At 51.0% G+C, this 12,500-nt stretch overlaps 1 protein-coding gene across 2 annotated transcripts in view; it reads right to left on the bottom strand.

Moving 5' to 3' along the window:
* The window catches only part of ccdc102a (coiled-coil domain containing 102A), a 51,565-nt gene that overhangs the window by 12,912 nt on the left and 26,153 nt on the right, over window positions 1-12,500 (bottom strand). The window contains exons 1-7 of one of the 2 annotated variants that reach the window (XM_076883399.1): window positions 9,875-10,054; window positions 9,151-9,570; window positions 8,481-8,873; window positions 3,211-3,434; window positions 2,673-2,781; window positions 1,119-1,235; window positions 480-689 (exon numbers count right to left, since the gene is read on the bottom strand). In XM_076883399.1, coding sequence (XP_076739514.1) covers window positions 480-689; window positions 1,119-1,235; window positions 2,673-2,781; window positions 3,211-3,434; window positions 8,481-8,873; window positions 9,151-9,513 — 1,416 coding nt within the window. In that variant the 5' untranslated portion in view covers window positions 9,514-9,570; window positions 9,875-10,054. Of the gene's footprint in view, window positions 1-479; window positions 690-1,118; window positions 1,236-2,672; window positions 2,782-3,210; window positions 3,435-8,480; window positions 8,874-9,150; window positions 9,571-9,874; window positions 10,055-12,500 lie in introns of those variants that run through there. The other variant, XM_076883378.1, reaches the window with a different exon arrangement.

The following is a 12,500-nucleotide window of genomic DNA, read 5'->3' on the forward strand; positions in this document are numbered from 1 at the left end:
TGAAGGAAATAAAAGCTGAAGTTTGTTAATCTTCTATTTTTTATCTGCAACCTTCGAAACGGGTTAAAGCTGATGAACCTGCTCGTCTCAGCTCGAGACCCCTCACCTTTCACCGTCTCAGCCCATGTACAAGTTTCTCCATCTGTATTATTGGATGTCAGTTAACCTGCATGTAACCATGACGACATGGACACGCCGTGACCCGGCGGCATCTCCCCCCTTCAGCAGGAGCTCAGACTGTCACGAGGTTTTGATTAGACTTGGTTTACTTCTGTGATTTCCTCGTTATTCAGCCGGCCGATGCCCGCCTCGGACCGAACGCCGCCCGTCTCTACATCTGTGGAGGGATTTCCACGGTGTCGTGAAATGAAGGAGCAAAAAACCTGACAGCTGTGCAGCGTGAGGGATGAGACCGTGGAGGAACACGCGAGGAAAAGGAAAGAAGAGAGGGAAGTAAGCACGCAGAAAGCCCCGCCCACCTTGTTCCTCTCGAACAGCTCGGTCTGGATGGCCTTCAGGTCGCTGTCGAGCGCGGAGGCGGCCTGCCGGCGCTGCTTGGCTAATTGCTCCTCCAGGTCTTCAACCTGAGCTCGCAGTTTCTTGTTGTCCCTCTCCAGGCCCAGCTTCTCGGTCTCCAGGCGCTCTCTACGCCCCCACTCTGCGGCGTTCTCCACCTGCAGCCGCTCCATCTGTAGGAAACACACGACACGCCTCAGATGGAGACAGGATTGACTGTACGGTGGCCCAAACATCCAGCTGTCAGTCAAAGAGGGCACACCCCTAATAATGCCCACTTTAGCCTTAAAATAACATAAACAGCTGTTCTGAAGCTACACTGCTATAGGCTGCTGGGGGATTCCCATGATGCACTGGGTGCTTCACTCACTGTGTGTTTATCCATCTGCATGTAATCATTAGTGATTATTCATGTCTGTCTCGGGGGGCCGCCCCTCCCTGAGTGCTTCTGCACCCACAAACTCACAGACTGTTTTTAGCAGTCTGACATTTTTCATCTGATTCTGATTGAAATTGTTTATAAATGTTAGCGACGTCCGTTCACGTCTCCCACGGCTTTTCTCGGGGTCGTGATTCCCACGCGCTGCTGTCAGGTCCCTCACCTCAGCTCGTAGTTCGGCCAGCTTCTTGTCCATGCTGGTTCGAGCTCCCAGTTCGTCCTCCAAGTCCTCGGAGATGCGTCCCAGCTCGTCCTGGTGCATCTCCTTCAGCAGGTTCAGCTGCAGGATGAAGACATTGAACATTTAATCTTTCAGTGACTCTCAGGCTTTCATCGTTCAGGCTGATGTTAGAAATAAATCCATGTTTAAGCCGCCTGACATTTAATGTTATCTGGACGTTTTTCGGGGGAGGCGGCTGTTTCTTTAAAGCAGACACTGTGAGACGCTTCCTGTGATGTTGGAGGATCTGAAACAACATGCGTGGAGATAAGCGTGACCCCCCCGTCATATCTCCTTATCTCTGCCTCTCGTCTCATCCGCCTCCTCCAACCTGCAGCGCGATCCCGCTTTCATCTGCATCTTCTAACACGCTTATCTACGAACTCCGTCACCTTCATCATCATCTACACATCTCTCACATCTTCTGCCCCCCCACCCCCACTTTGCTGCTTTTATCTAACTCATGTTCATCAGACCTGCCGTCTGCGGAGCGGTGCTGCCCCCTAGTGGTTCGAAAGACAGAGCTCGTCACACTCGGCTTTATGATTTGGACGCTGCTGAGCACAGCAGGCCTCCTGCAGCTGAAGACCTGCCGGGACATTTGAAGCGATCAGACTTCTTAGTAAAGTCATTTTAAGGTTTGAAAAGTTTATGACTCGTGATGACTGACGATCACTGCGCGATCAGCAGAGGCCACAGGTTTGAACACCAGAAATAAAAACATTCAAAGACCCGAAAATGTTCACACAAAAGCAAAACTGTGATCACTGAAATGTTTAAGAACTCCTGCTCTTCTTACATGTTCCTATTTATTTGTAACAGCTGCTGTTGTTGTTGTTATTTATGCTGAATTGAAGGTCAGCTGTGCACGTTAGCTGTGCCTGTCCTGTTGCATCAGTTGCTGTTTGACAGTAACTGATGTATAAAGAAGTAAAAACAGAAAATTCAAAGTGAACACGTCACAGACGCATGATGCTGTGCAGCTGCTGCACACCGAGTTTAATGAGCTGAAACAATCACGACCTGTGTTCATCGTCCTTTTGTCGTGAAATTCAAACGCCGTCCGCAGCTCTCACATTCAGCTCGTTTGCTGACTAAATGTTATGAACGCTAATTATTTGTGGACCGTCTGCGAGCGTCACGTGGACCAAACTGTGTGAAAATCTGAAGTGAGGAACATTTTCTATGAAATTCAAGCTGTAAGTCGAGCGCGTGTCTAACAGGAAGTCCCTGAGAATCACGCACTCCGGCTTCCTTCGTTGCACTTTTGATGTATTTGTCACGTTTGCTCCTTCTGCTTTCTTTTGGTTCGGCTGCTTTGCTCTGTCTTTGTCTTCTCGTTGTGCGACAGCAGGTCAGTGATCGATGAACCACGGAGCTCAGAGACACAAGCGCTCGTCTGTTAGCAGAAAAACAGTCAGAGCGCACGTTTAAAGAAGACGGACCGTCCCGCGAAGCAGCGTCCGCTGTGCTCAGGTGACCTGTGCTGTGCCTCACCTGTTTCAGAGCCTCCTGCTTGCTCTTGCTCAGCTCCTCGTACTTCAGTTTCCACTGACTGAGCTCAGCCTCGAGTCTCTCGATGCTCTTACTCAGAGCCAGCTTGTCTCTGCAGGGAAACAGACAGCACGAATGAATCACGCCACACTCCCCGCCACACCCACTCGTGCTAGAACAGAGTGATAAAATAACAGAAAATAAATGTAATGGCAGAAGACTTCCTGTTTCTGTACGATCTGTCGTGTGTTCGTGGTTTGTTTGCTTTCTTGTGCTTTCTCTGTGACCTTCACGTTCTTACAGTTTCAGAGTCGAGCCGACAGGTTTCTGTCTTTACAGATTTCTGATGGTGTGGAAACGATAACATAACTCGTAAAACGAGTTTCACATCTCTGGGTGCGATCGATAAAAAACATTACAGACAAGAAGGATTTCTATGGTGAAATGCTGATTTATGACTAGATTATGTTTCTCTGATGGTTCGACCTCGGGCTGTCCCTGCTGACAGAACCAGAAGTCGTGTTTTTCCCGCTTCTCTTACTCTCTCTCCTTCAGCAGGACTTTCTGGGACTCATCCAGGCGAAGCTGCAGAGCGTTCAGTTTGCTCGAGTCCTCCTCCGCTGTGCCCGCGTCCTCCCACAGCTGTCGGCTGCGCTCCTGCCGGCGCGAGCCGGCTGGGTTGACGCCGCCGCGGCCATCCCAGGCCTCCTGAGCGTCGGCGCCCGGAGCTCGAGAGCGCAGCACTGAATCGAGCAGCTCCAGGTCCTGATGAAGAAGGAGACAAAGAGACCGGGAGGTCAGACGGTGACATGAAGGCTAAACCGCACACAGGTGGGAGAGACGGACGCACGCTGGCAGGTAAAGACAGAGGGAGGGACGATGTGACAGACATGCTGTGTTTTACTCAGAGAACAAAGACTTGAAACATGTGGAACAGTTTCTGCAACCTGCTGTAAACTTTGACTTTTAGCTCAAATGAGTTTTTCAGCCCTGAACATGTGGATGTATCCTCATGAAGTTATGAAGGAAAACAACATGAAAAAAAGCACCAAATCTGGACCCACCCAGCTGGAATTTCTGAGGTTGCTGCCAGCGAACTCTCACATCATTTTCACGCTGCGTGTTTTTAATGACCTTAACAGAAATAAAACTAAGCGTAGCGCTCGTCCTGCAGCACGCAGTAAATCTGTCCCCTGTGGCAGGCGGACAGCAAAGACCTCGTCCTTATTTCCTCCACAGAACAACCACTCGCCTCCCGCACGACCCAGAGTGCTCCCTCAAAAGTAAGGACATCCTGGCATCAAAGCTGAGACCATCGCAGGTGTTCGGAGATCAACTAAAGCAGCTGAGATTTACTGAAGTAAATGTGAGTGCAATCGATTGATCAATCGATATATCGATCACAGTGATAGACAGTTTAAACCGGGAGGTGCCGGCACTGAAGAGAGCAGGGAACCTGATTTATCAATGTCCTGCTGTCACGTCCAATCACAGGTTATGATTTTACTTCAGCAGATAAAAACTTTCATGCTTTGTTTTATTGATCAAGCGTCCAAAGGAAGTTCAGTCTGAGGCGTCACGATATCGTCACAACATCAGGTTTTCACAACACGATTATCAGCATCACAAATATTCATGCGACCATAATAACCTATAGAAGAAATTGAAAAAAGAAAACAGCCTTCACCTTATTTAGCTTATGCACGAGCTGCTGAGACAGCAACACGTGTACTGCAGTAAGAACAGCTGTCGCTGACATGTGCAGCTTCTGTAGATAACAGAGGGTCAAACTGCAGAATCAACCGTCAGAGCTCCACTCGCGCCTGTGGGAACGCTTCCCTCTGACTGAGCAGGTTTGTTGTAGCAAGTCGAGAAACAGGAAGTGAAAACTTTTAGCAGGTGTTACCTTCCTGCCCCGCCTCCCTCAGCGGGTAACCCGGGGCTACAGTCACGTAGTGGCCACAATGAAGTGGACACGGCAGCTATCAAAGAGGAGCTGCTCGACAAAAAGACAACATTTGGAGATTAGTGTTTTAGTGCTGGTAGCGGTAATCTCGTTAAAATCACGTTAACGCCATAACTGCATTAAAGGGGCAAATCTCCGTTAACAAGTTACCGCGGATCGCCCCGTGCGTGGGGCTGGACGGCGTTAACGCGTTAATGAGCTAACCAGCTAACGAGCTAACCGGGCTAACGCGTTGACGCCTAAAATCCTTTGATTTTCTCAAAAATCGACAGTGTGCCGTATGTATGAATTCTGGTTGTGTTTACTGACCTCGAACCGCGTTTATGTGCTGCACAGGCTCAGCAACAAATGTTTTAGTTGGACTTTGCTGAGCTACGAAGCTGCAGCGCTTGATGGATTGTTGGAGCATTACAGCTACCGAGGAGCCTGGCGGAGTGATACGTACTGTGCTTCAGCGTAATATCACCGTACTGTGTGTATAAGGGCCACAGATGCTTGTGTATGCTCAGCGTCTGTTAGTTTACATTTTGACTTCACAACTATGAGCTTTTCGTTATGCACAAAAACAACATTGTTTTATTTTATTTATGGAGCATTATTATTTAATGCTGATCATTTATTTCTGAGTACATCTGCGCTGTATGTTAATAAAGGTCCCCGTGTGAGATCTGGTACAGTGTGACTAAGAACTCTCTTTTTGTTCTTAACTCTCTTTAAAAAAAATATCGAGATCTATATCGTATATCACCATCCAGCTAAAGAATATCCAGATATGAATTTTGGGTCGTATCGCCCAGCCCTACCACTGCTCTTCTGACTGAAAGCATAAAGATCACGACTCAGTCAAATGTCACTGTTTTCACTGCTCCAGTTTGGATCATTGTAGGATGACAGCAAACCCTCCAGTGTGGACGCAGTAACACCAACAGGACTGCATCGTCCAGACTCACGCGTGAGGAAAAGCGACACAAGGTCACGGAGCACGCTCTGTCCCAACACGTGGAAAACAGAGCTGCCACGCTGCCATTACAGGCGACGGCCAACAGAGGGCCCCGCTGCGCCGCTGTGGGTGAGACAAAGCCTGCCATGTGGAAGCACTCAAAGAGGAGAACAATGGAAGGAGACAGGAAATGAGGCTGAGCTGTGTGAGAGCAGCAGCGAGCCACCGTTCCAAGACCACCTCTGCTGCCTGTTGACAGACACATAATCACGGTTTACATGCAGCCCTGCAGCCCAAACATGTGTGCGGAGAAACACAGGGACCCACCGCCGCTGCAAACAGCAGACAAACCGCAGAAATCCGGCGTTTGATTGCAGCCTTCGGTTTGTTCACGTCAGCTCAGATTCAAGTTTAATGAACTCAAACCTGCACGGATGGATGCAACAACGCTCGGGAAGGCTGCGGCGCTTTAACGACGCTCTGATGATCGCTCGGAGGCCAAAGCGGCCAGAAACATCCCCGGCGTGTTTCACGCTGCAGGCCAGATCTGTCCCGCTCATCGTTTCGGGTTCTGTAACGCTGCAGTTCGTTCAGGTCTGCCGCTTTCCACGCACCGCCAGATTTCACAGTAGAAAGCTGGACGGCAGGGTGCAGGTGAAGCACCGCATCGACCTCCGCCTGCGCTGAAGCTCATGAGTAAAATTCCCTTCCTGTCCCTGGGTTTGATGACTCTCACACATAAAAACTAAAGACCCGACACCAGAACTTTCTACTGAAGCAGCCAATCAGATGTTAGTGCAGACTGAAGGTCGCCGCTGTCTCCAGTGGAAGTGGGCCCTTGCCCACGGCAGAGAGTTGCTGTCGAGAATAAAACGAGAAGCAGAATGATTTAAACGTGACCGCAGGGGAACGTCCCCCAGCTGCTGAGAGGATGTGTCGGGCCTATTTTAGTCACATGATTCATCACCTCTGATACTACAGGTGCAGGTCACGGATAAAACCGAGCAGCACTTTCAGAACTCAACCGAAAGCCAAAGAGACTTGTGGCACTGGATGAAGCCGTCTCTAAATCATACAGTGTGACGGCGCTCTCTCTCAATGATAACGGACATCCACCCATTTTTGACCCGAGAGAGGCTCACAGGCTGGTCCACACATCCAGCCTGTCGGGGATCCCGAGGTGATCCCAGGCCAGGAGGAGACGTACACCCAGGAGTCTCTGACTGATCCCGGTCTACCCTGCAGCCTCTGCCCAGCAGCAAGTGTCCACACCAGCCTCCAAAGAACGACGCCTTATATTCCCGAGGAGACTGGTTCACGTCAGCATGAAGCAGCACTTCCAGGTACCATCTTTAAAGCCAGTGTTGCACTTTCAGCATCCCTGAGGACCCGAGGGTCCGCTGAGGTCAGAGTGATGGAGACTTAACCGATCCCTCTGGTTTGGTGCCTGATGTGACGAGCAAGTACCAAAAGGAGCCAGGTGAGGTTGTTCTGGCATCTGATCAGGATTTCTGGAGGTTTTGCAGGTATTCCCAGCTGAGAGGAGTCCTCAGGGTAGAACTCACTGATGATATGTTTACTCTAACCTTCCCCTGGAAGCAGCTCGGGATCCCCCGGGACAGAAGGACAGACGGTGTGTCGAGGTTCCTGCGTCACCCTCCAGTCTGTATTCCATGTAAACACTACATTCGGGGGGCACCAGCACAGACAGACAGCTTCTGTTTCCTCTGCTCCTGGATTTCAGTGTAAGAACTCACAGCCAATGGATGCAAAACTCCCGCGAGACCGCTCCAGTCGATTCCAGGCCGAGGAATCAACTGAAACAGGAAATCATGCTGAGAAATTCCCAAAGGGAATGTTTTGGGAAAGACGGGAATACACCCTGACCATCGAACGATCCCCGGGAGCCTGGAGAGAGCGCTTTCAGTGCCACAGAAGTAATTTTACAATAACGTGAACTACAGAACACAGTCATGGTGTTTTCATGGTGCAATAAACAGCGTTAGCTGCAGTCCTGCAGCGCAGCAGCTGTTGATGCTGTTGCACGTGTGGCTGACTCGTTTTTAGCCCATTACAGTTTTTGTTGCGGTCTCGTTTTCATTCTTCTGTTTTTATTGGGCAGAATAAAGCCTGAGCGTTACATCGGCCTCCAGAAACAAAGCAGCTCCACAGAGTCAATGAAAGGCTGAATCATGTTTGTCCTCATGGGAGCGACGGCAGAGACGGCAGACAGCGTCCTCTGGAGACACGGCGTGATTCGTGTTCACGTGCACAGGCAGAGGGTAGCTGTACCTCCTAAATAGGACACACACACACACACACACACACCCACCCCTCTGGTGCTATAACAGGGGTGTATTTTATCATGGTGGAGACAGCAGCCCGAGTGGCCTACATTCACGGATCACGTGTAGCAGCCGAGGATGCGAGCGCACCGATGTGAAGGAGGCGGGCGTTAAACCACCTTCACTCATTCATCTCTCCAACAGCTGAACGTTGGTCTCAGGTTTAACTTTCAGTCACCGTTTTACTAAACTCAGCTGAATCCTGTTCAGACCCACTCAGACTTCATTTCTTTTCTACGTACTTTTATTTACTTATTTTTCACGTTGCTACCTGCTGGGTTGGGACTCACTGATGTCCATGGATGAACCATCATCAGATCCTTCATGTGCACCAAGCACCAACCTTAAAATGCCCCCCCCCGATCAGTCTAATGATTGCATCATTTGTTTCAGGTCGCATGAGCCCCGAGTTTGTCAGAGCTGCATCCTGCAGATGTTTCATTTAAATGCACAAAGGTAAAACCAAAGTTTGCAGAGGTTAAAGGTCAGGACCTCGTGTGGAAGAAATTCAATCTGAAACCAAAACCAGGAAGAAGAACGCCAGCTGAGAGCACGCTCACCTTCTGACCCGTCTTCTGCCTATCCAAGTCCATGTCCCTCACCGGTTCTGGTTCTGGAGATCCCGGCGGTCCCTCTGCCGCCCTGTCCAGCTTCACGTCGCCGTGGACCTGAGAGGAAGAGGAGGATGACGCCGGGGAGGAAGGGGGGATGGACGGCGAGGATGACGAGGAAGCGCCGCGGGGGTGCGCGGGTGAGGAGGAGGGGGATGTGGCGGACAGAGGCGGGGCCGCGTGGTCGCCGCGGAGGCGCAGCGTCTCCTGCCGTAGCGTCTCGTTCTCCGAGGCGAGCTCCTGCCGCTCGCGCCGGATGCCGGTCAGCTCCTTGGTGAGGGTGTCCAGCCGCTGCCTGAGCTGACGGACCTCGTCGCGCGCTCGGTTACGCTCCGCACGAACCTGGAAACAAAGACGACGACTGACTGAGCAGGCGGGTTGTCAAACCTCTTTATAGGACATCATCTAAAACACCTCAGCGTCTGTATCACATTATTATTAATAATATTATTTCTCCGTACAGGCTCACAGTGGATCGATATCACAGAAATGTTATTTCTGCTCATCTGTAGCTCCATAGCTGAGCCTTTCTTTCAGATACTGAAGCACATCCCCACCTAGAGCCCCACCCAGCCCGGTCTCCACCCTGCTCCGTGCCACTGAGCTACATTTCTCCCACCTTGCTCCACTTCTCCCTCCAGTTGGCGGTGCAGTCCGACCACCACCTCATGGTCTTCTCCATCTGGGCGGCCCTGGCCCGAGCCTCCTCCAGTTCCCTGAGCCTCAGCTCCTCCCTGCTCTCCCAGTCGGCTCCGGCTGCCTCGCCCATGGCCCCGAGGGAGCCGAGCCCGAGGCCCCCCAGGCCGGGCGACAGCAGCAGCGGGGGGCTGGAGCTGGGCGTTCCTCCCGTGGGGCTGGGGGTGTGGGTGAGGCTGTCCGGGGAGCGGACGCCCCGGTCGGATCCCAGACCCAAGCTGCACAGCAGGCCGCCGCCGGCCTGCTTGCCGCCGTCGGACAGGTGGGGGCTGGGAGTGTGGTTCATGGTGGAGGCGACGGGGTGGACGAGGACGCCGAGAATCAGGAGAGCATCGTCCTCACCCTGGAGACAGAAACACAGAAAGAGAGCGCTATGAGAAAGAGACAAAACAAAAACATAATATAAACCTAAAAATACAAATTTAATAACATAAGAAGTATTAAAAACCATAAAAATCGTTTGTTTTGTTTGTTTGTTTTATGTTTCCCCCCACTGTGATTAACTTGTATTGTTGTACATGTTGTATAAATAAGAAAACCAATAAAACAAATAAAAAAAACCCATAAAAATAAAGAAATAAAGAAAACAAACAAACAGACGGGGACGACGGCGGCCCGGACCACCGCCGTGATGGTCGTCCACTCACAGCCTTTCAAAGCTCCCAATCAAAGTCTCTGCTGGCTCTAGTTTTCCTGTGAGCCCGGCGCAGTAAAGGTGGAGCGAGGCGTTACTTGGACACCTGGTGGACTCTGATCGTTTCCTGCTGGCGTTCCAATAATCGCTCGGATTCGATGTGTGTCAGTATTTTTCTTGAAGGGTCTAAATGAAACACATTCGTGCTGTAACGGCTGAACGTTATCTCGGCTGTCAGTGCCAGCTTGGGTTATGAAAAGCTGGCTGTGGTCTCAGACGCCGGGCCAAGAAAAGCTCCGGTCCTTCCTGCCCCCTCGCTCAGCCCCCGCCTCCGCCGCCCTCCCCGCTCCAGAGGAAGTTTCCGAGGAGCTGTGGGACTGTGGGAACAAGTCTGAGCGAGGCAGCAGAGCAGGAGAGGAAATGAAGCAGGTTTAGCTTCAGCAGCTGGGGGCTCAGCGGAGGGTAAAACCACTAACACACCCTCTGCTGTTGCCCCGTTTGCACAGGTAACATGTTGGACCTCCAAAGGTAAACTGACAGCTTTCAGGCAGTGCACGCCATCAGCCCAGGAAGTTAATCACGTGCACGAGTGTAGTTAGTGTAAAAATAACCAGCTGGGCTGGAAACCTCATGGTGTCTGAACAGCCACATTAAAGACGGCAGCTCGCTCCGGCAGATTCAACATGTCCACGACATCCTTCCCTTATTTGGCTCCACCCACTCTGACATCATGACTCAGGCTACAGGGTCACATGGTCTGTCATGCGCTGTCAGCAGGGGGCAGTGTCACAAACATGTTTGTTGTTGTGCTTTGGTTGAGCTCCTGAGAGGACAGGACGCTGAAAACTGCCGTGCCCTCCTCCTGCAGGTTAATGACGCCGCTCGTGCTCCTCTTCCTGTCCAAGTCAGCTTTTAAACCAATCAGCATTCTACGTGCGCGTGGTGACATCACTGTCGACCTGCACGCATTTGTTGCTTTCCCGAAACCGTGCACTGCGGGTAGCACAAACTCAAGATTTCCCAGTGAGACCATGAGGGTGTTCACACGCAGGAGGCGGAGTTTGCAGCATCTGACCAATCAGAAACACGGACGGGCTGCAGGTAGCACAGCATCGATCAAACGACTTGGGTGACGTTCCTCTTTGTGTTCACGCGATTTTCAGAAAACTTGACCTCTGACCTCGTCCTTCAGTAACAGACAAAGAAAAAGGACGAACAGTTAAAGTGAGGAGAGAAAAGCAGAAGCAGCTGAGGCCGAGGTCACTGAGAACATTTCAGGAGACGACCTCTGTCACCAGCCTTTTACAGCCGAGCGCTAAAAAAACGACGATTTATGAAAAGCACACGGCTGTTTCTCACAATAACGCAAAAATAAAATGTCTGAGATCATGTTGTGAGTCACAGATCAGAACTAAGACTAAGAGTTCTTCATCGCTCTTCGTCCTTTTGCTCCATTCGCCCTTCAGCCGGAGGCTGTGCGATTAATCAGCTGGAATTCTGGCTTCGGCTGATTATTGGAACAAGATAAGTGAGGTATGAGATTATTTGGCTCCTCTTTCCTTTCACCTATAAAACTCTGACTTCACTCGTTTCACTCAGCTCACACTGTGTTTGTTATACTTAAATTACCACTTAATTAAAACATGACGTTCAACTTCTCTCGAAACATAAATGAATCCTCTTCCATCCTGAGTGTTTGAAGGCTTCAGTGAAACTATGTCAGTCCTGACAGCGGACCTCGAACCCGAGTCTGACATGGTTTAACCCGGAGGGCGCGTCGAGGCGGAGCTCTGCTGCGACCTGAGGGCTCCTCGTCCTCCCTCAGCGCCGAGTGTCTGCCATTTCACAGATGACCACAGCGGGCTGGACTCTGCTACGCTTGTCTCACTGCTGATGTGCAAACACGAAGCGCTGTCCTCAAACGCGACATCAGCTACACAACACAACAAAACGACTCCCTCCAGGTACACCGACGACAGCAGAAACACCGACTTGATCCGGTTCAGCAGACGGCTCATAGTGGACTACAGGTGTGCGCGGTTAATGACTGTGACTGACGGTGCAGTCTGGTTGGAGCAGGGACTGAGGGACCAGCCCAATCAGCCACGGCAGGAGTCAGAGGGCGGGACAGGGGGAGTGGAGCCCGCGGTCTTGGACGGGACTCAAACGCAGCAACGTGAACATGAAGTTTGCACCGAGCGGACAACACGACTGACTACAAACACAAACATGATCTCAGGACCGTGATATGTGCGCAGTAACCTCCACCTCCCAGCGTCATGGACTTCAAACTATGACACGCGTGACTTTAGTTTTGATTCTGTGGAAGAAAAAAAAGGCCAAAGAGAACAAAGAGGAGCTCATTGATCTCTCCATCGTCCACAGCAGCAGTGAAACACTGTGTCCAAGCACAAGAAACACAAGACTGAAAACTGAGCAGATTTGACTCTTTCACTAACAATCCTCCTAAAATGAGCCATGAAAGAGATGAGCAGCCGGCTAAACACGAGTCCAACATCCACACTGCAAAATAAACAAAGAGCAACGAGGCAGGAAAGCTGCAGTTTCCCATCTCTGCCCCCGATAAGCCGCATCGCTAAATCCCTCGCCGACACTCATCCAGCGCCTCCAGTCCCAAA

Source organism: Maylandia zebra, linkage group LG1 (assembly GCF_041146795.1).
Source record: "Maylandia zebra isolate NMK-2024a linkage group LG1, Mzebra_GT3a, whole genome shotgun sequence".
Classification (NCBI taxonomy): domain Eukaryota; kingdom Metazoa; phylum Chordata; class Actinopteri; order Cichliformes; family Cichlidae; genus Maylandia; species Maylandia zebra.